The sequence below is a fragment of the Myripristis murdjan genome, chromosome 16 (genome assembly GCF_902150065.1).
Source record: "Myripristis murdjan chromosome 16, fMyrMur1.1, whole genome shotgun sequence".
NCBI lineage: Eukaryota > Metazoa > Chordata > Actinopteri > Holocentriformes > Holocentridae > Myripristis > Myripristis murdjan.
Genome location: NC_043995.1, coordinates 1,126,357 through 1,146,713, shown reverse-complemented (window position 1 = coordinate 1,146,713; position 20,357 = coordinate 1,126,357). Strand labels below are relative to the sequence as shown.

Below are 20,357 nucleotides of genomic sequence, written 5' to 3'. Positions count from 1 at the left end.
CTAGTTTTGCAACAACACAAAATCTTTTCAGTTAGTTTTTGTTTTTCTAAAATTTAGTTTTTATTTTATGTCAGTTAACGATTTTCCACACCTATTTTTAGTTTGTAGTTTAGTTTAGTGAACTATGATAACTTTGTCAGAACTAGTTTCGGCGCGAAGCTGTCCTTAAACGCTGGCGGAGGTAGCTCGTGAGTCAACCGCCTCGCGGTCTTGCCTTGCGTTCAGCAGCTTCCTGTCGGCGCGGTGAGCATGCTGCTGGTCGTGTGGCTCTCCCTGTTGTGCTGCAGGTTAGCCGGGTGTGGCCCGGGACAGTACGCGCTGTCGAGTGAAGAAGGGAAACCTAATTTTCGGTCACAACAAGCTGGAATCCCAGGCGCGTCTTTCTACCTTGTCCCCATGTTCCACCATGCACCGGGGCCGCGGGTCGCCCCGGAGCTGTTCCGGCCGGTTCAAAGTAGACGGCCGCTCCCAGCGGGGCTCACGGCGCTGCTCTTCCCTCCAACACAGCAGAAGCAGAGCGGTGCCGCCAGGAGCCCGCGCGGTGTGGAGGTGTGGTGCGGAAGCCACAGCGTCTCTGTGCGCGTGGATCTCCACCAGCTCGGAGCGTGGTCTGCTCCCGACCGATTCCGGTTGGGCTCGTGTGCAGCCAGCAGCGTCAGCTCCAGGTTCATATATTTCCAGTCTGGACTGAAGGAGTGCAGTGGAGCCTCTACGGTAAGAACAACCACACACTGAACTGCTTTTACAAGCGTTGTTGTCAGACAGACTGGAAGAATTGTAACTGTGTCAGTCTGCCATGTAGCTGCTGCAGCACCCATGTGACAAAACTCTTAACAAGGTCCAACAGCAACAATACCGGCTTGTGTGGGCTGTTCTCATCTGTCAGTGGCCATGGATTCCTTTTTAAAGTGTATTTATTTATGTTTTAAGTGTTTATATTGTACAACAATAATAGCCAAACCTATCATTACAAGTGAGAACCATTCATACCATTTCCAGGTGGAGAAAAGTCAATACAGCATAGTATCATGATATTTCCTGTGGCAATAATGTATCGATTCAGGGACACCAAGTATTAATACTGTATTGTTAATAATCAATACAATGTTTTTAGGTCAGTTGGTCAGTCTGTCTGGTTGACAACCCCATTTTACTGTAATACAAGTGCTTGAAGTGAGATAAACAGACGTTTCCTATGGGACATTATTTGCAGTTGAAAAAAAGGTAATGTATCATAATACATGTTACTGCAATACTCTGCATATTGCAAATGGTAAAAAGTCACCTAAAAGGATAAGTTAATTTTTCCCCACATGACATTAAAATAAAACATAATACACTGTGTCTGCCTGTAAATTGTCAGAATATGCCACCAAATGTACGCTTACCTGTACCCCACAACATAAGAAGGAACAGCTTGTCACAGGCAGCTTTGTTTTTTGGAGTTTGGAAGTCATAAATTTTAGCTGGTGAATTCCAACCTCCCATTTTGATTGGAATTCAGCATTATTACTCCCCTAGTCTCAGGTTGACTACTTTCTTAGTTATAGGGAATACCCAACACAGAGCGATAGTAATCCACTGGGATTATATCCCAGTTAATTTAATACTTAAAGGCATACTTAAAGGCAGGATGAGAAGCATTTGCAGCAAGGACAACAACAATAACAATAGACAAGTGTCAACAATCACTTTGTGCCATTCAGAAGTCCAATAGCAACAGGAACAAAAGAGTTTTTCAGCCTTTTGGTCCTGCACCTTGGCACAATATATCTTCTGCCAGAAGGAAGCAACGTAAACTCTTTAAAAAGCGAGTGGTTCTGACTGTCGAGTACAGCACGGGCTTTCTTCAAGGTCCTAATATTCTAAAGGTCATTTAGGCAGTTTAGGCTCACCCCTGCTGATGTCCAGAAACATCTTTTTTTTTCCCCCCTTGATTATCATTATTAGTGCCTCGGGGTAGCACCGAGTCACTATTGTCCCTCTATAGCTTTGGTGTAGTAGGAGTCACTATTGTCCCTCTATAGCTTTGCTATAGTAGGGACTATTACTATCCTACTATCCGAGTCACTTGTCCCTACTATAGCAAAGCTATAGGGGGACAATAGTGACTCGGGGCAACTCGGTCAAATTTTAACGTGAAAACATGGTTCGAACGTTGTCTGAACCAGAATCCTCAGGACTAATTTTGGTCCAAGTTTGGTATTGTTAGGCATTACCATGGTGACAAACATCTTGAACAAAGTTTTGCAAAAATCCCATTAGAAATGAATAGGGAATTTGAAGCCACATATCTCGGTCATACGGTCACACAGAAACATGAATCAAACTTTAAAAAGTTGACATTACCCAAGACTATTTTTGGTGTAAGGGGTATTTTCAAACACCTTACCGTTTTTTTTAATAAAAGTTTAAAGTTTGACACATTTTCCTGCCTTTTTTCAGTTTTCAATGTGTGTGTATGTGGAAGTGGTTAAGCGGCTAGAGTGGGGCTCTAACTGACAGAGTGGGGAGCTGGGCTGAGGATTATCCAAAAAAAAAAAAAAAAAAAAAGTAAATCCCCCTCACGGGCACATAGTTTAAGGCACGCACGTCATTTTTTCCAAAGTGGTAGAGATTTATGTCCTCTCTCACACGATGCATCTACTTTTACCGTGAGACCAACAAATTTGAATGGCGAGCCTCTAAAGACTACATGCCCCCTCGTTTCCCCCAATAGGCTTCAATGTTATTTTTCAGGAGAAGAACAGAGCCGTTTCTGTTTTTCACTGTTTTTTACATCGCTCTCTTGTCCACATCTTAGACCCTGGGAGCACAAAAATACACACAGTGCTTCATGGGCGCTTCTGGGGCGCTCAGCTCAGGCACAAAATCTGCTCTCTGACCGGCATTTCTGTCAACGTTGCCTAGCAACAGAAGTGCACTCTACATGCACACAGACTACATATTGCATTGCTCTTCTGTAAAATTTCGGTTTGCTACTCCTCCCACAGTTTTGAGCGCACTCATACAAATTATACATTAAAGCGTGCGTTGACAAAAGTCTTGGCTTTTCAAGAATGTATGAATGTATTGGTCAACTTTGATAGTTTTTGATCAGTGCTTGTTGAAGAATCATCCTCAATTTAAAGAGGTTTTTCAGTTTTTAATGGGAGGTAGCATCACATGTGCACACTAACATGCCCACACACAGACACACATATTCCTGTCTTTATATCCTTGTGGGGACATTTATTGACATAATGCACACTCTACACACTCTTACATAGACACACACCTTCCTGTCTATAATACTTGTGAGGACATTTATTGACATAATGCACACTCTACACACTCTTACACACACACACACACACACCGTGTAACTGAATGCAGTTCACTTTGTTCATTGATCACTGTTCATACTTTTTAGTGACACAGACACACACACCCACACAGATACAGTCTTCCACGCACATACACTACATAGCTGAATGTAATTCACTTTGTTCATACATCACTATTCTTACTTTTTAGTGATTCAGACAGAGGTCATACGCGTACCCCCCGGTAACAGCCCCCTGGCAACGGCCCCCGAAGCACTCTCAAAATTTCCGCACAGGAATTTTCTAGTTATCAACATTGTTGTTGATAACTAGAAAATTATGCGTATGTTGGTTGAGTGCAAGTTGCTATGGCAATTCCTTTTAATGTTTTGCAAAAATGTAGCAAATCAAATGTACAGTAAAGCATTATCAACAACTGGTAAGTAGATTTCACTCATAGTAATGACCACTACAGTACAATTTTTGTTATTGGACTGCAATACCAGTACACTTCACTGTGACAGTATACCGTAACCCGTACAATGCATCTGGAAAAGCGCCACAGAAGAAGAAAAACAGTTGTACAGTTTTCATTTGAGCGTGTTATAAATAAATTTCTAGTTTTGTATTTCAGCCTCTGTCAAGGATTTTTTTTTCCTGGTGAATGCAGTGTGTGGGGGTTACTTGTACCATAGCCTTTTTTCGCACACAAATCATGAGGTATTTGTGCAAAAAGGAAAACATTTATGCACAAATATGTATTAGTATAAATCGTTTCACATTTATTTAAATGAAAAATTTACAAGGCATAAATTGAAAGATATTTGTCCCTGGATATTAAAATACATTTGTGTTGTATGGCGTATGTGTGGATTGAGAAGCATGCATTTGTCAGTATTAATGAGGCCAATCTCTCTCCACATAGGTGTGTCTTGCATTTTTCTGTGTGAACAGCCACTAAGTCTTTTTTTTTTTTTTTAACTATCAGATCTGTTTAATTAAAAAAAAAAAAGTTGTACATTTAGCTCCACAGTATATAAACTTCAAAACTATTCTCCACTAGTGATGGGCGATATGGACTAAAAATTTTATCACGATAATTTCTGGCATTTATTGCGATAACGATAAAAGTGACGATAAAAAATATAAAACAATTCAACTCCATCTTTTTGACTACAAATCTATCACCGCATTCAGTCTTGAGAACCCCACAAATACTGCTCAAAAATAATACTTACTTTAGTCAAATACGCTACTAAACTATACCAATTAAGTTTAAGTAGTACACCTGTACTGCATCCTTTGTAATCACCGCTTTTTTGCAAACTTTGCATATGACAGATGTTTGCCCCACGCCAGACTTACTGTAGCCAAACCAGTTCCAGATAATCGAGCTGGAGCCTCGTTTAGCAACGAGCTCTTCGCTATCAGCCCCGCCTTCCGCCATGCTTGTTATTGTGCTACACGCAGTGTTGCCAACTCCTCAGTAAGGAAAGTAGCTATTGGCTGTCCTAAAAGTCGCTAGAAGTCGCCAAATGACGTCATCGCCTAATTTGCATAATTGGCAATTTGCACGTGATTGTAATGGACGCTGTAGGAGAGGAATAACGTCGTGGGAGAGACAAAAAGTGAGTAAAAAACATCCTAAATATGTTGTAGAACTACAAATTTACGGGAAGGGCGGCTTTGCGCATGCGCGATTCATCTGCTGCCTGGCCGCGGAGTGGTGGGTCTCCTCTCTGCTCCTCTCCTGACTGCAGCTGCCTGCGACTGCCGCGCGCGGCTTGAGGCTGTGACCACCTGTGAGGACTTTGGGGCGGGGGAGGGGCTCGCGGCAGCACCCGCTGCTCACTGAGAACAGGAACAGAGAATCTCTAATATATATATATATCCATATATATATACGATATAATATATCGTAGACGGGCTCTGACAGGAACTGCAGAGGAACGATACATGCTTTCATGTCAGTTTCCAAAATACAAGAAGTCTCCAGTAACACCAGGAAAAGTCGCTAGATTTGTCGCTAGTCGCCAGATTTAGCGAGAAAGTCGCCAAGTTGGCAACACTGGCTACACGTGTGAGCTGCCGGCTGCCAGCGGCGAGTGCGTTGCGCACGTAATTACGTCATCAACAGGAGTTTATCGTTATTATCGCGAGATGACATATTCTTACCGTGGGGAATTTTTTTGACGATATATCGCAAACGATAACATATCGCCCATCCCTATTCTCCACTCAGTCGGCAAAATAACAAAAATGGAGCTCACCTCAGCACATTCTTTTACCTGCAGTTAACATTGACTGATAGCAGTGTCACAGGAGAAGCTGTTTTCATCTTCCAACATGATGAGTCATTTCTAAATCATTTATTCACACGGATGCTGGGTCTCCAGTGAAGAAAAGAAAAGATGCATTACACCAATATGATTTTGCATCAATGGCTGGGGTTTGCACAATGTCGTTATTAATTGTGGATCTTAACCCCGTTCATGCACACGGACCAAATCCCACAAGTCAAACACCTGCTCTATGTCTGCTGGTCTGATGTGATGTTTGCTATGTTAACTAACATATTTGCAAAGTTATAAATGTCATAATAGTAAAGATAGACTAGTGACCACAGCCATAAAGACAGACTAGTGGCAGTTTTGGAGGTGCATGGTTCACTGTGCAAGTCTATGATATGTAAACGCATTATTGAGTCCTTATGATTTTTCTGATGATTTTTTGAGAAATATTACTATGGACCAAAAGCATTTTTTCTCATTTGTTGAAGTTGGCACATTGCTAGTTGTGAAGCGGTGACAGATTGAAGAGAATAAAATCCATATCAGCGATGTAATTTGCTACATTTACATGCATACAAATAATTTGATTACTGTGAGTAGGGATGACATGCAGCAGAGGGCCCAGGCCAGAACTGAACCTGGGCTGCTGCTGCAAGGATTAGCCCTAATGATACATGGTACCAGATGAGACCTTAGTACTGCAACATTCTGCATGGCTGTTGGAAAGACCGTAAATGTCACAGTGCAAGTTTGATCCTCTGTTCTTAAAAAGCCTTCACTCCTAGGGATCCATAAATGCTGTATAGTTGCAACCTCACACAAAAACATTTTTGTCATGGACAGTTGAATCGAAAATGATACTGTAGAGCACAGGTGTCAAATTCGTGCCATGGTGGGCCAAGAGGCTGCAGGTTTTCATTCCAACCTGTGTGCAAAGCAGTAATCAGAGCAAAGGGTGGCTATTTTGAAGAAACTAGAATATAAAACATGTTTTCAGTTATTTCACCTTTTTTTGTTAAGTACATAACTCCACGTGTTCATTCATAGTTTTGATTCCTTCAGTGAGAATCTACAATGTAAATAGTCATGAAAATAAAGAAAACGCATTGAATGAGAAGGTGTGTCCAAACTTTTGGCCTGTACTGTATATATTGCACACCCCTACTTGTGCCACTTAGATCCTTTCTCTCTGTCTGACTATAACAGAGCTACATATATTCCTGCCCAAATTTCACATTCACATCAAATATTTTGAAATTTACTCTTGAAATATAATTACTTGGTTACTACACTTCTTATCTTTTGCTGCAGTGAACCACTTTTGGAAATGAAATTCTGTCTGTAGTCTAACCTATCTTTAACAACCCCTCTTTCAGATCGTTGGAGGTCAGCTGGTTTATACCAACTTTCTGTCTTACACTCCACTTCCACAAGGCCACGTCATCAGAGCTCTGCCCCTTGACCTTCCCATCCACTGTCATTACAACAGGTAGTCTGACACTAGCTGCATTTCATTGTTGGCTGAACTATCCCTTGTTGACTTCCCCTCAGCACTCACCCTGCCACCAATATAAGTTTGAGTATAAGTCTACAGCATTGGTCACTTCAGAGGTGAATATTAATCACAATGCATTGCAGTCATGCATTATTTCAGGTGGCAGGGTGGGGCAAATGATAGGGGTAAATCATATAGCCTAGTGTGTAAGAAAACAACCTCAATATGAATATAATTACATTAATTAATCATTAATAAAATTATATGAATTAACTTATAGCCTAAATACAATAGAAATTTAACCACACTGTCACATTGCTTTACCTGTGCCATGTCTTAGAACAATAATAGCTATAATAATATTACTATAATGGTGAGGAAAAAATAATTTCCAAATGCAAGAATCAGTGCAGGCCAAATTGACAAATGCTGACTTATTACAATCATCTGTACAAAACATAACCTGTGGCTTCCTTGAGTCGGCAGCTGCAATTGCATTTGTGTAGTAGTCTTGCATAACTACTGTATGTTTTGAAACCCCTTTTTGTTCCAAGTATCCACTGAAGAACTTAGTTTCAAGCAGGCAAAAACAACCATAAGAATGTGTTTCTTGACAACTTTCTCATATTTTAATATTTGGATTTTGAACAAGATGTTCTTTCTGAATTGATTCGATTGGAAGAACTCGGTTGTGCTGCATATAAAGAGAGGATTGTGGCATCACGGGCCAGTTCTAGCAATTCAGGCATCATTAGCCATCTTTCCACTGTCGTACCACTGCAAGTTAGCTAGTAATGGCCTTGGCCTCCAGCCGTGAGAACAAAAACCATTCACATGTCCACTGCGAGAACAACTGGCACCAACTAAATACTGCAAAACTATGTACCACAGGATTTTTTTATAACTTTAACTGCCATCTAATGATAATAATAATAATAATAATAATAATAATAATAGCTTTAATTTATATAGCGCCTTTTACTTAGGGCTGGCTGATATGGCCTTTTATTAATATCTTGATATTTTTAGGCCATATCACGATACATGATATATATCTCGATATTTTGCCTTTGCCTTGAGATGACGCTTTGATGCATACAATCGAACCAGAATGGCAATAGGGATATTTGGCTTTTGGGTGAAATTTATGGAAAATGTAAAAAGTTCACGCTACAGTGATATTATATCATGAAAGTAGGGCATTTAAGTAGAAGCATGCACTGGTGATTTCCTCATCTCAAACAATTTCTTGAAACAAAAGCCAACAACAGTGGTGGGTATACCACAACAAAAAATGTCAGTGTCAATAACTTGTCATGTGCCCTTGAGCATCAATTACAGCTTGACAACTACGTCTCATGCTGTTCACAAGTCGACTTATTGTCTGCTGAGGCATGGCATCCCACTCTTCTTGAAGGGCGGCCCTCAGGACATTGAGGTTCTGGGGTACAGAGCTCCGAGTCTCTACACAGCAACTCAGCTGATCCCATAGGTTTTCTATGGGATTCAGGTCTGGACAAAGTGCAGGCCACTCCATTTGAGGTACCCCAGTCTCCAGCAGCCGTTCCCTAATGATACGACCTCGATGAGCTGGAGCATTGTCGTCCATGAAGATGAAATTAGGCCTGTGTTGTTCATGCAGGGGCACAGAGACTGGATTAATGATGTTATTCAGGTAGTATGGGCTTGTCACGGTACCATTCACAAAGTGTAGGGCAGTTCTGTATTGACTAGACACACCTGCCCACACAGTAACACCACCACCACCAAAGGCTCATCTGGTGACAACAGTGGCTGATGCATAGTGCTCTCCTTGACGTCTCCAACATCGTTGGCGGCCATCATTTCTGCTCAACATGAATCGGCTTTCATCAGAGAACAGCACTGAGGCCCACTGGTCCCTCGTCCAGCGTAAATGCTCCCTGGCCCATGCAAGACGATGACACCTGTGCCTGGTGGTGTGGTCAGGTACCCTTGCAGGTCATCTAGCACGCAGACCATGCTGATGTAAACGGTTTCGAGTGGTCTGACGTGACACTTGGGTGCCTCTCACCTCCCTTAAATGTGCCTGGAGTTGAGTGGTATTCATCATCCGGTTCCGCAGGGCACTGTTCACAATGAAGCGGTCATCAGTGTGGGATGTGGCCAAAGGATGTCCACTTCTATGCCTTTCTGTGACTCTTCCAGTCTCTCTGTATCTCTGTTGCAACCTGCTGATGACACTCTGTGACACTCTAAGCTCAGTGGCCACTTCCGTCTGAGAACTTCCTGTTTGAAGCCTCGCAATGGCGAGGTGCTGCTGATCAATTGTAAGGTGTCGTCTTGGTCTCATGATGTCAAAATGTGAACAGCATAATGAGGAGGACTGTTTAAATACCAATTCTAATTGAACCAGGAAATTTATTGGTCGATTCATGGATCAAACACCTGTTGTGAATTTTGCCGTTAAACTCCTTGTTAGAGAACAGCAACTTGTGCAAAAAGTACTGAAACATTGAACAGTTGGACATGTGCATTCAAAAGTTTACAGAAGGTCACATTAAGTTCACCTGTAAAGGTTATAATGCATTTTAGGTTCATCTTGAAATTTCACCCGAAAGCCGAATATCCCTAACTTTTTGTGAGTAGTGTATATTGATATTTTTTCTGTGATGTAATTTCCCCCAAAGCATTATAGCATAGCGTCCCTGTTAGTTTCTTTTTTTTTCAGAGGCAAACCCTTAAAATAAAACAGTCAATTATAAGTTTAAGCCACGTGCCAAATGTCACACAGGCACCTTTATTAACAGAGGTCACTGCACAATTTCAAAATGTATAAAACAAATTGAACAAAAACACTGTGTACATTTATGAAATAAAATGCTCTTTGAATAAAATAAAACAATTGGGTAGTACCTCTCTTGCGAAGTAATGGCGACTGGGCAATTGATATCTCGGATTCATTGAGTACATTTACATGCACACCTTATTCCTGTATTAACCGGAATATTCGCAATATTCCGGTTGCGGACAAGTCATGTAAACACGCACCGAACCCGATTAAGATCATATTCCGGTTGGAGAGAATTCCGAATAAGACCCCTGGCATATGCCTGTTCCAACCGGAATACTGTGGCATGTAAACACCTTAGTCGGAAAATGCCCTGAACCGGAATATTCAGTCATGACTGTGCATGCTCGACTCGCAAGGAATTCTGTGGCGTCTTTGTTGCTATGGTTACTGCAAGTGGGGAAAACGGCATGGCGAACAGCAGCAAGAGCCAGGAGACTGCAGTCCGCCTTCAGCTAATGAAAGACTTAAATATCATGGAGGATATCGATGGGAGAAAACATAGAACTAGCGACAGAAGAAGAAGAAGAAAAAGAAGAAGAAGACTTCTTCATCTGTTTTTCTATACGTAAGAGAGTGGAATATGCCGAAACATGGAGGCATGCCAAGTAACATGTAAACGGAATATTCCAGTTGCAGTTACCTTAGCCGAAATATTGACCCGAACCGGAATATGGTGTGCATGTAAACGTAGTCATTGTTTTTAGCAGCTGTATGAAGCCGGTCTGCTCCACTGTTGCAATGGGGGCCATGTCTCGGGCAATATGGTAAGCCACAGCTTTGGTCATATCACGCCACTTTTCACTTGTTCTTTCATAAGGCACAGCATGGGCTAATGAAGCTTGCAGCAGGGTTTGCTTCGGTGCCGCAGGTAGTCTGACACACTCGCACTGCACTTTATGGTGCTGTTTTAAGTGGTGGAAGAGATTTGTCTTGCTCAAACCTTTAGTTGCAACAGGTTTTCAACATTCTTTACAGAACACATTTTGCTGCTGGTCATCTGACACTTAAAATCCAAACCATCTCCAAATTATCAAGCCATTATTTTTTCTTTTACTGGCCAACTCTTCTTTGGTGGCGGACTCCGTCTCCATGTTGTCGCTGCAGTGATGAGTGTAGATGAGTGGAGGGGGGGGTTGTCAGGTCACAGAGCGAGGGAGGTGGAGTAGAGAGGCTGTGTGTGAGACATGTACACAGGGAGAGGGAGAGGAGAAATAGGTGCGAAGTTGCGGCCCATGGGAAGAAATGTATTGCTGTTTTAACGCAAAATGACCTATATCAATAGAAACGATACTGTCCCGTGTTATATCGCGCTTAGAAATATATCGATATAAATTAAAATCTCAAGATATCGCCCAGCCCTACTTCTACTTAGACCTCAAGTTTTTTCAGTTTTTTTTGGGCCTGTCCCAATTTGACAACGGACATTATCCACTGCCCAGATAGTGAACAAAGCCCTAATGTCCTTGTTTGACCAGGACTGCTGCTTTTTCTCCATTTTTCTTTTCTCCGTTATTTTTCTGCTTCAAAAGCGAGCTCCTGCGCTAACATCTCTACTTAGCTGCACCCATCCTCACACCTATGCCCCGTAACTCCGCTGCAGACCTCACTTAGCCCTGTCTGGCCCATGGGTATTTGGTGAGCCATTTGCACCTGGAAACTGACCCTGAGAGCCCCACCAAGGTGTGATCAAAGACTGGAAGTGACAATGGAAACGCAACTGGCCTTGGTAAGCACTACCATACCTGCATTTGGTGCGACAGTAGAAAGGCGGCTATTAGTGCCAGTGGAATTCATATGCACCACTTTTTTTTTTTTTTTTTTTTTTTTTTTTTTTTTTACCAAAAATGAGATTGAAATTGTATTAATCAGTGTTATTAGCTGGTGTAAAAAACTTAAAATGTATGTAAAAATGTATACAAATAGCTTCCAGTGTCACAAATTTGGAAAATTCTGACATGGACTGAATTGATCCAGAAGCAATTTTTAGATTTTTCATGAATCATCCATTTGACCCTGTGTGAATTGTATTTATCTTTTTTTCCATGTGGGTCCCATCCTTTGTGTGATATCAAGACTGGACTGTCAACTCATTACACTCTGTTTCCATCTTCACTCGTGATTAGTTTCTGTGGGGGAGGGGATTCAATTTTTCCTAACCAGTCACTAGAGACCAATGTATCTGCCTGGATCTAACATCATTTTAAGTTGACACTGATGCGTTGCCATGCCAACATGCTGGTTTTGTTTGGTTTTTAAGAGAGGAGCAGAGCAAAGTAAAAATTACAAAGTCGGGCAATATTGAGAAGACATGCCATCTATGTAAAATATATTTGTTAATCAAGACATATTTTATCATCCATTTTCTCATGGTTGCTAATATGCTATCTGGCTCTCAGTTTCTGGCACAGCTTGATCACATCAACAGTTACACTTGTCCTGCCCTACAGTGTTTCGGATTGGCTCAGTTGGTTTTTCAACTCACAAACTAAGCAACACCAGACCTGCAAAAATTCTTTCTAAAGTGAACATGTAATTCACAGGTCTGGAACCAGTCATGTTTAAATATTCCATCTTTCTGCATCAGGTTCCATTACTCCTACAAGGTTGGCTACAAACCTCAGGTTCATCACACAACCTATATGAAGACCATCAGGAGTAAACGCATCTTCCGCCTCACTGTCTGCAATGGTAACACGCACCTGTCTACATCAGGGACCAGGCCTTGTCTGTCCATCTGTCAAATGTTATATTTCAGAGAAAGACAGCAAGAGAGGTGTTTCACATACAGTTCATTCAGAAAGTATTCAGACCCCCTTTACTTTTTTCACTTTTGTTATGTTGCAGCCTGATGTTACAGTCTTTTAAATTCATTTTTTTCTCTCATTAATCTACACTCAGTACCCCATAATGACAAAGTGAAAACAGAATTTTAGAAATTTTTGTAAATTTATTAAAATGAAAAAACTGAAATATCACATTGACATTTTTCAGACCCTTTTACTCAGTATTCAATTGAAGCACCATTTGCAGCAATTACAGCCTCCAGTCTTTTTATGACACAACAAGCTTTGCACACCTGGATTGGGGGATTTTCTGCCATTCTTCTTTACAAATCCCCTCAAGCTCGGTCAGGTAGGATGAGGACCGTCGGTGGACAGCCATTTTCAGGTCTCTCCAGAGATGTTGGATAGGGTTCAAGTCAGGGCTCTGGCTGGGCCACTGTAGGACATTGACAGAGTTGTCCCTAAGCCATTTCTGTGTTGTCTTGGCTGTGTGCTTAGGGTCACTGTCATGTTGGAAGGTGAACCTTCAGCCCAGTCTGAGGTCCTGAGCGCTGTGGAACAGATTTTCATTGAGGATGTCTCTGTACTTTGCTACATTCAGCTTTCCCTCAACCCTGACCAGTCTCCCAGTCCCTGCTGCTGAAAAACAGCCCCACAGCCTGATGCTGCCACCACCATGCTTCACTGCTGGGATGGTATTGGGCAGGTGATGAGCGGTGCCTGGTTTCCTCCAGACATAACATTTGGAATTGAGGCCAAACAGTTCAATCTTGGTTTCATCAGACCAGAGAATCTTGTTTCTCACAGTCTGAGAGTCCTTCAGGTGCTTTTTTGCAAACTTCAAGCAGGCTTTCATGTGTTTTGCACTGAGGAGAAGCTTCCGTTTCACCACTCTGCCATAAAGCCCAGATCAATGGAGGGGAACTTTGTCCCATCTCCACACAGGATCTCTGGAGCTCAGTCAGAGTGACCATCGGGTTCATGGTAACCTTTCTTACTAAGGCCCTTCTCCCACAATTGCTCAGTTTGGCCAGGCGACTCTTGGAAGATTTTTTTTGTAGCCTTCTCCAGATCTGTGCCTTGCAACACTCCTGTCTCTGAGCTCTGCAGGCAGTTCCTTTGACCTCATGGCTTGGTTTTTGCTCTGACATGCATTGTCAGCTGTGAGGCCTTCTATAGAGCAGCGTTAATTTCGTTGATGAAGACTGTGACGAAAAATATTCGTCAACAAACCTTTTTCACGGACGAAAACTAAATAAAAAGTCAGATATGATGACAAAGACTGTAACAAAATATAACTGACACTTTAGTCAACAAATAAAAACGAGAGGAAAATGTTAGGGAGGGACGAACGGGGAAGAGATCCAGTCAGAACTCCCCTTTTTGTGGGACAAGTTCGGAAGAAATCCAATCAGAGTAAATCTTTTGAGGGTAGGTTGATCTATGCAGAGCAACAGCCCCGGAAAGTGCAGGGCAAGAGTTAAACGCAGCAGCAGATCCACAGTCACAGGAGGCGGAGAAAGACAAGTTAGCAGAAGTTTGCATAGTTTTGAAGACGTTTTCACAACAGTTAGGTTATTTACCTACATTATATGCCTTCTGCTTATTTTATGTGAGATTATCTTTTGTGAAAAAGCCACGGTCTTGTTTTTGACATTAAGAATAAAATAAAATACATGTTTTGTATTACAACCATTAAATCTTTGTCTGTATTGCATATTCAAACCTTAATACCATTCCATAACAGACTGATGGATACTTCCAATGACTGGAAATTCTGTAGAAAAATTTGATCGACTAAAATCTGCTAATATTTGGTCTACTAAAACTAGACTAAGACTAAAAAAATTCAGATGACTAAATATGACTAAAACTAAATAGTGTGTTATTCAAAAGACTAAGACTAAATCAGAATTTGCTGTCAAAATTAACACTGCTATAGAGAGGTGTGTACTTTTCCAAATCATCCAATCAATTTGATTTACCACAGGTGGACTCTAATCAAGGTGTAGACACATCTCAGCAACCATCAAGAGAAATGGGAGGCACCTCAGTTAAATTTCAAGTGTTGTTGCAAAGGGTCTGAATACTTATGTCAATGTGATATTTCAGTTAGTTTTTTTTGTTTGTTTGTTTGTTTTTGATAAATTTAAATAATTTCTACAATTCTGTTTTCACTTTGTCATTATGGGGTACTGAGTGTAGATTAACGAGCGAAAAAATGAATTTAAACAATTGTAGCATCAGCCTGTAACATAACAAAAGTGAAATAAGTGAAGGGGTCTGAATACTTTCTGAATGCACTGTAAGTCAGTTGTTCCATCTTGAATCAAAATAAACCTCAAATCCACCAACTGTTTGTCATGTGTGTGTCTGTAGCCCAGTGGCAGCCTCTGCCTCCTGCTCAGTGGTTCTCTCTGGGGGAGCCAATGTATTTTGCTGCCCACACAGGAGCTCTCTCGGCTGGGGAGAGGTTGTACATGGATATGTGCTATGTTTCGACCTCCAAAGACTCCAACTTCATGCCTAGACTGGATGTCATTAATAATTATGGGTATGTTATTAATGACAATGCAGACATACTCAATCTGTGGCTTTACTCATAGTAACCTCAGTATTTACAATGAGTTGCAAATTTGCAGAGGTCTATAATTCTTCTCTTAGTGGTTGTTTTTTGACACTGTTAACATCTGCATTTTTTTTTTCCAGTTGCATGACCGACAGCAGGAGAGAGGGCAGTAGTTCCCGTTTCTTTACAGCAGGGGGCAGTGTGGTGAGGTTCTCTGTGGATGCATTCCTGTTCTCTGGAGTCACACAAGTAAGACAGTATTTTGGAGATATTTTACCCCAAAATATTTACCTCTGCCAACAGAGTTGGACAGGGGTTATCTTTTGGCCAAATTCAGTTTGTCCATTTGTTTGTTTACACAAAACTTTGTGGAAAAGAAAAAAGAGGAGCTATGCTGATTATGCTGATTGGCCAAAATGGGGTGTAACAGTGGGCGTGGCCTGTCACAACAAGGTGCATAACTCCCAAATGGATTTACATAACACATAACACCAAGATTTTATGGAAAGAACAGATGGAAGAACAGATTAACTTTTCATAATAATAGGCCAAAATTTGGTGTGACAATGGGTGTGGCCTATCACAGAAAGTTGCATGAAAACATTGCCTTCAATTAAAAGCATGAAAATTAAGAAGTGACACATGTTTAATTTGGTCAACTATGTGATGTGGAACTGGAAGAATTGCATAATGTTGGTAGAGGAATGCACTCTACGGAGGGCCATCTTTCTAGTTGATGTCCTTTACCATGAATGTTCTTTACTGTTCTTGGTATGATGAACTAAAGTATCAAGGATCAAAGTGATCATTATAGCTTTTTACCTGCCATGTGTTTGTGTATGTGTAGCTGCTGTATCTCCACTGTGCAATGTCAGTACGCTCTGGCCCTTCCCCCAGCTCCAAGTCCTGCAACTTTAACAGGATCACCAGGAGGTAAGCAATCAGCATCATCACCAAGTGCGATTCACAAGTTTGTTTATTTGTTTATTTTACTATAACAAGATTGTCATAATACACTAAACAAGTAATGTCTGACTTGCCAATCACAGCACCTGTATGTTGCAGCATTTATAGCAGCTATTGTTAATGGACACTTTCTGTGCAAAGTCTTTGTGACACCTTTCAAAAGACTTTATAGGTTCTACATTATTTTGGGGGAGTTGGTGTTGTTAGTGTAAATTGGAGACAGAAATATATTGATGTACTGCTTTTAACTTGAGAATGGTTAGGGTAAGGGATTCGAGCTTGGTGTTACAGTGCACACTGTTTCTTGTGCAAACCTTTGTCTCAGTCTCTTATGAGGACGTTTGTCAATTATTTTCATTCCTTGGATAAAATGCTATTTTCACTGACTAAGAAGGCTGGTGTAATTTTTATGTGTTTGTAGATGGGAAGAGTTGGAGGCACCGCCCTCTGTATGTTCCTGCTGTGAATCCATGTGTACAGAGACACTGAGCTGTAAGTACTGAGAACACAGTCATACAAAATTATTCAAAGTTGCAAAAGAGAATTCTGGAGTTTTGATTAAAAGTTCTGATTAAAGGTCAGAATTCTAAGTCAAAGTCTGACTTTAATTGAGTTCTTTTTTTTTTTTTTTCTCAGAATTCTGACATTAATCTGAGAACTAAATTTTTGAATTCTGTGTGGCCCTAATTGCCTTCTGTAAAAATCACAGCAAACAAGTTTGATAATTTGAAATGATTAAAGGTCTGGGAAAGTGAAGTCTGCAATTTTCTTTTGCAGTGGAATAAGTTTAATGTGTTTGCATTCACAATTGACTGTGAAGACATGTTAAAATAAGTCCCACTAATAAAGCAGTAAGACCTGGCAGAGATCATCTAACTTTGCCTTCTGTCTAAACATCAGGTTTTTACTGGACAGGCCTATGATGGAGACCAATGCACATAATGAATTCCTAACAAGCAGTGAAATAGTTTGATACAGAAACAAGGAGGCATTCAGTTATCACATTTGAGGTTTATAGCTTTATTTGAATCCAGTTTCCCAGACTTTTAAACATATATCATTAATGATAAATTACAAAGGAATAACACTGCCTGCCACTGGTGTCATCTCTCATTCTTTGTTTTCTTCTCGTCACTCTTTCTTGGCCATTTCTCAGGGCCGTCCTCTGTTTCTCCAGGAATCAGGAGTGTAGTCAGCAGTTTTGGCTGGCACGTCAGAGGAATGGATGGAGACAAACCACTGATGGCATCTTTCCAAGCAGAGGAGGGAAGAGACAGGGAGGAACAACAAAGGAAGAGGACAGAGGAAAGGATGGACAAGGTTATACAATTAAGAGGATTAATGCTTCCTCAGGCATCAGAGGTTGGCTCTGACGAGAAAGATAAGGCCTTTCCTAAGCCTAGCTCTTTATATCTTGCTGGAGAAACAATGCTGGGCTTTAGTGGGGCCAGAGAAATGGGTAGCATAAGCCCGCAGGGGAAGGGAGAAGTGGAGGAAGTTAAGAAAGAAGAGGTAGTTATGGAGGAGGCAAAGCACCAGCTGGCAGGAGTGGGAGCAGTAAATGGCATTCTTATGTCTGGTAAGACGTCAGAGGCCAACAGAGAAAGGGAAGGTCCCACTAGGCTAGTGCAGATCATTAGTACCAAGAGTAATACTGTTGATGAAAGAGATGGTTATGGAACCACTAATATCTCTACAGACAGTTTCACTATTGGTAATGTTAATACAAGTGAACATATAAATAATGTCTCGACAGCTGCTTTTTTTGAACTTGATTCTAGTAGTGATCGTACTACGGGAAGTAATGTCGGCTCTACTGGCAAGAGTAACGCAACCAGGAGAAATAGTTTTGAAGTTGGTAACATTACCAGTGAAAGCGGTGATTTGAGAGTGAGGTCTGGTAACATAACTAGTATTGCCCACAGAGGGAGCTTTACCACCTCTGTCCGTGGGAATCACACAGGCAGTAGATTAGAGCAATTCCACGGAACATATTCCAGCACCAGTAGCTTTAAAATGGACCATGCTGCTGCTTTTGATGCCAAAGAATCAGGGATGACCAGGCAAGGCTCTGTATCTGATGAACTTGAATGGATCAGACAGTTAGAACAGAGTAAAGCAGTGGACATGATACCTAACAGTATACAAGGGCTAGCAGGTGGTTCTACAACCACTAAAGGTCCAGATTCTATTGATGGTCTGTTTCGAAGTCTACAGATTACAGGCTTAGAATCACACCAATCTGCTCATCCAGTTGTGACTGAACCTGTCATGGTAGCAGGGTTAGTTGGTGGATCTGATTTTGATTCTGTTTATAATAAAGTTCCACATCGGGATGCATTTAGTGGTGTAATGAAGATGGAGGAAGCAGTCATAAAACAAGGACAATTTTCTGGTTCCAACATAGGACCAGCTGTTAATTCTCACTCTGCTGTCTTAGAGCAGATAGGTCATAAGAACCCTACTCACTCTGCTGTGGCCATAGTTACCTCTGAAGTCCTAGAGACAAGCCAGTTGACTAACAAGGAGTGGTCAGAGATGGACTTAGCATGGAATTAGAACAGGGTAGAGTTTGGTAGGGAGGGGTAGAGCAGCGAGTTCAGGAGGCTGGGTAGAAAAGGAGTTGAAATTACTTGTATGTAACTTTTGAAATACCCAAAAGAAAAACTCACCTTCATGGTTCATAGTTGACATATTTAGTCAGATCTCTCTGACCAAGTCTCTTGACAAAGATATTTGTATAGATTTTTTCTTTTTAAATAAAAAAGCATGATTAACACTTGCGTTGTTTTCATTTTTTTTCAGTTCTTTATTTTCATCTTTTAATAAACACAATCACAACAGAGTACAGAGAGAATTGAGGTAAGATAAAACTTTAGTATATAAAGTGAAATAAAGTACAAATGATGAGTATATGTAAGTATTGCATGCTCTGCAGAATTGACAATCCCATTACATTTTAAATTGGTGGTAATCTGAATATAGTTACTATCTTTAAAAAGATTACTTGAAGAGATTACTATTTTCAGGTGCATATTTTCCTGTTTTGTTTTGTTTTTTTGTTTGTTTGTTTGTAAAGGCACTAGTATTAAAGTATTAAAAGCAAAGTATTAAAAGCACTTGAAAAAACAAAAAGCAAAATCCTGACAGAACTGGCAGTAGTTTCAAAGTGACTATAGATGTTATGAAGCATAAACAGTATAGCATCATCTACTCCTACTCCCCTCCTATAGGCAAATTGCATGGGATCCTGGAAGAGTGACACCTAGTCAGGTGATCCAGAACAACTCGCTCAAAACATTTCATAATGTGCAATGTCAGAGCTATGGGTCTCAGATTAGCAAGGTCACTGGACACTTTGGCTTTCTTAGGAATGGGGACAAGGCAAGAGGTTTTCCACATCAGTGGAATTTTAGCAGATGACAGTGACAATGAAAACAATGAGTGGAGGACTGAGCACAACTGGTCAGCACAGACTTTTAAGGTGCGTGGATGAACACCGTCAGGCCCTGCAGCCTTATTGGCTTTAATCCGCTTTAGCTGCTGGCGAACCTCTTCAGTGTTTAGAACAATAGCTGGACTACAGTCCTCAGAGCTGCTCTGCATGAGAGAAGAGAGAATATTCTCATGTGTAGCAGAGAAATCACATACATCAAACCTTGCAAAAAACAAATTAGCATCATTCACATTTATCCCTGAACCATAGAAACTGGGATTACTGGTCCCATATCCAGGTGCTAACTTGAAATACTCCATTAATGATTACATGACAGTCCCGAAAACACGGCTAAAGCTCAGAGGTGACAGAGCTTTTGCCGCTGCTGCCCAAAAAGCTTTGGAACGAGCTGCCTTGAAAGGTCAGACAGGCCTCCTCACTCCCTGTTTTTAAATCTCTCTTAAAAACACACTTCTACTCCGTGGCCTTTAATAACTTGTAATCTATCATGTCGGTTATCCTGTAAAAAGGCACTTGCCATGAGCTTGTTTGTTTCTCTATTTTCTTTGTTTGCTTGTGTGCTTTGCTTTGTTTGCAATTGCTTTGTTTGCAATTGCTTTATCTATATGTTTTACTGTGCAGCTCTTTGGCTACCCCCGTGGTTCTTTTAAATGTGCTC

The 20,357-nt window shown here is 41.0% G+C and overlaps 1 protein-coding gene across 1 annotated transcript; it reads left to right on the top strand.

Moving 5' to 3' along the window:
- Positions 1-167: 167 nt before the first annotated feature.
- LOC115373264 (uncharacterized) lies at positions 168-19,024 on the top strand. The gene is made up of 8 exons (XM_030071558.1): positions 168-714; positions 6,973-7,085; positions 12,509-12,612; positions 15,087-15,261; positions 15,417-15,525; positions 16,124-16,209; positions 16,664-16,734; positions 17,399-19,024. Exons 1-8 carry the CDS (start codon positions 250-252, stop codon positions 18,799-18,801), a joined length of 2,526 nt encoding a protein of 841 aa, XP_029927418.1. The 5' UTR covers positions 168-249; the 3' UTR covers positions 18,802-19,024.
- Positions 19,025-20,357: the final 1,333 nt, after the last annotated feature.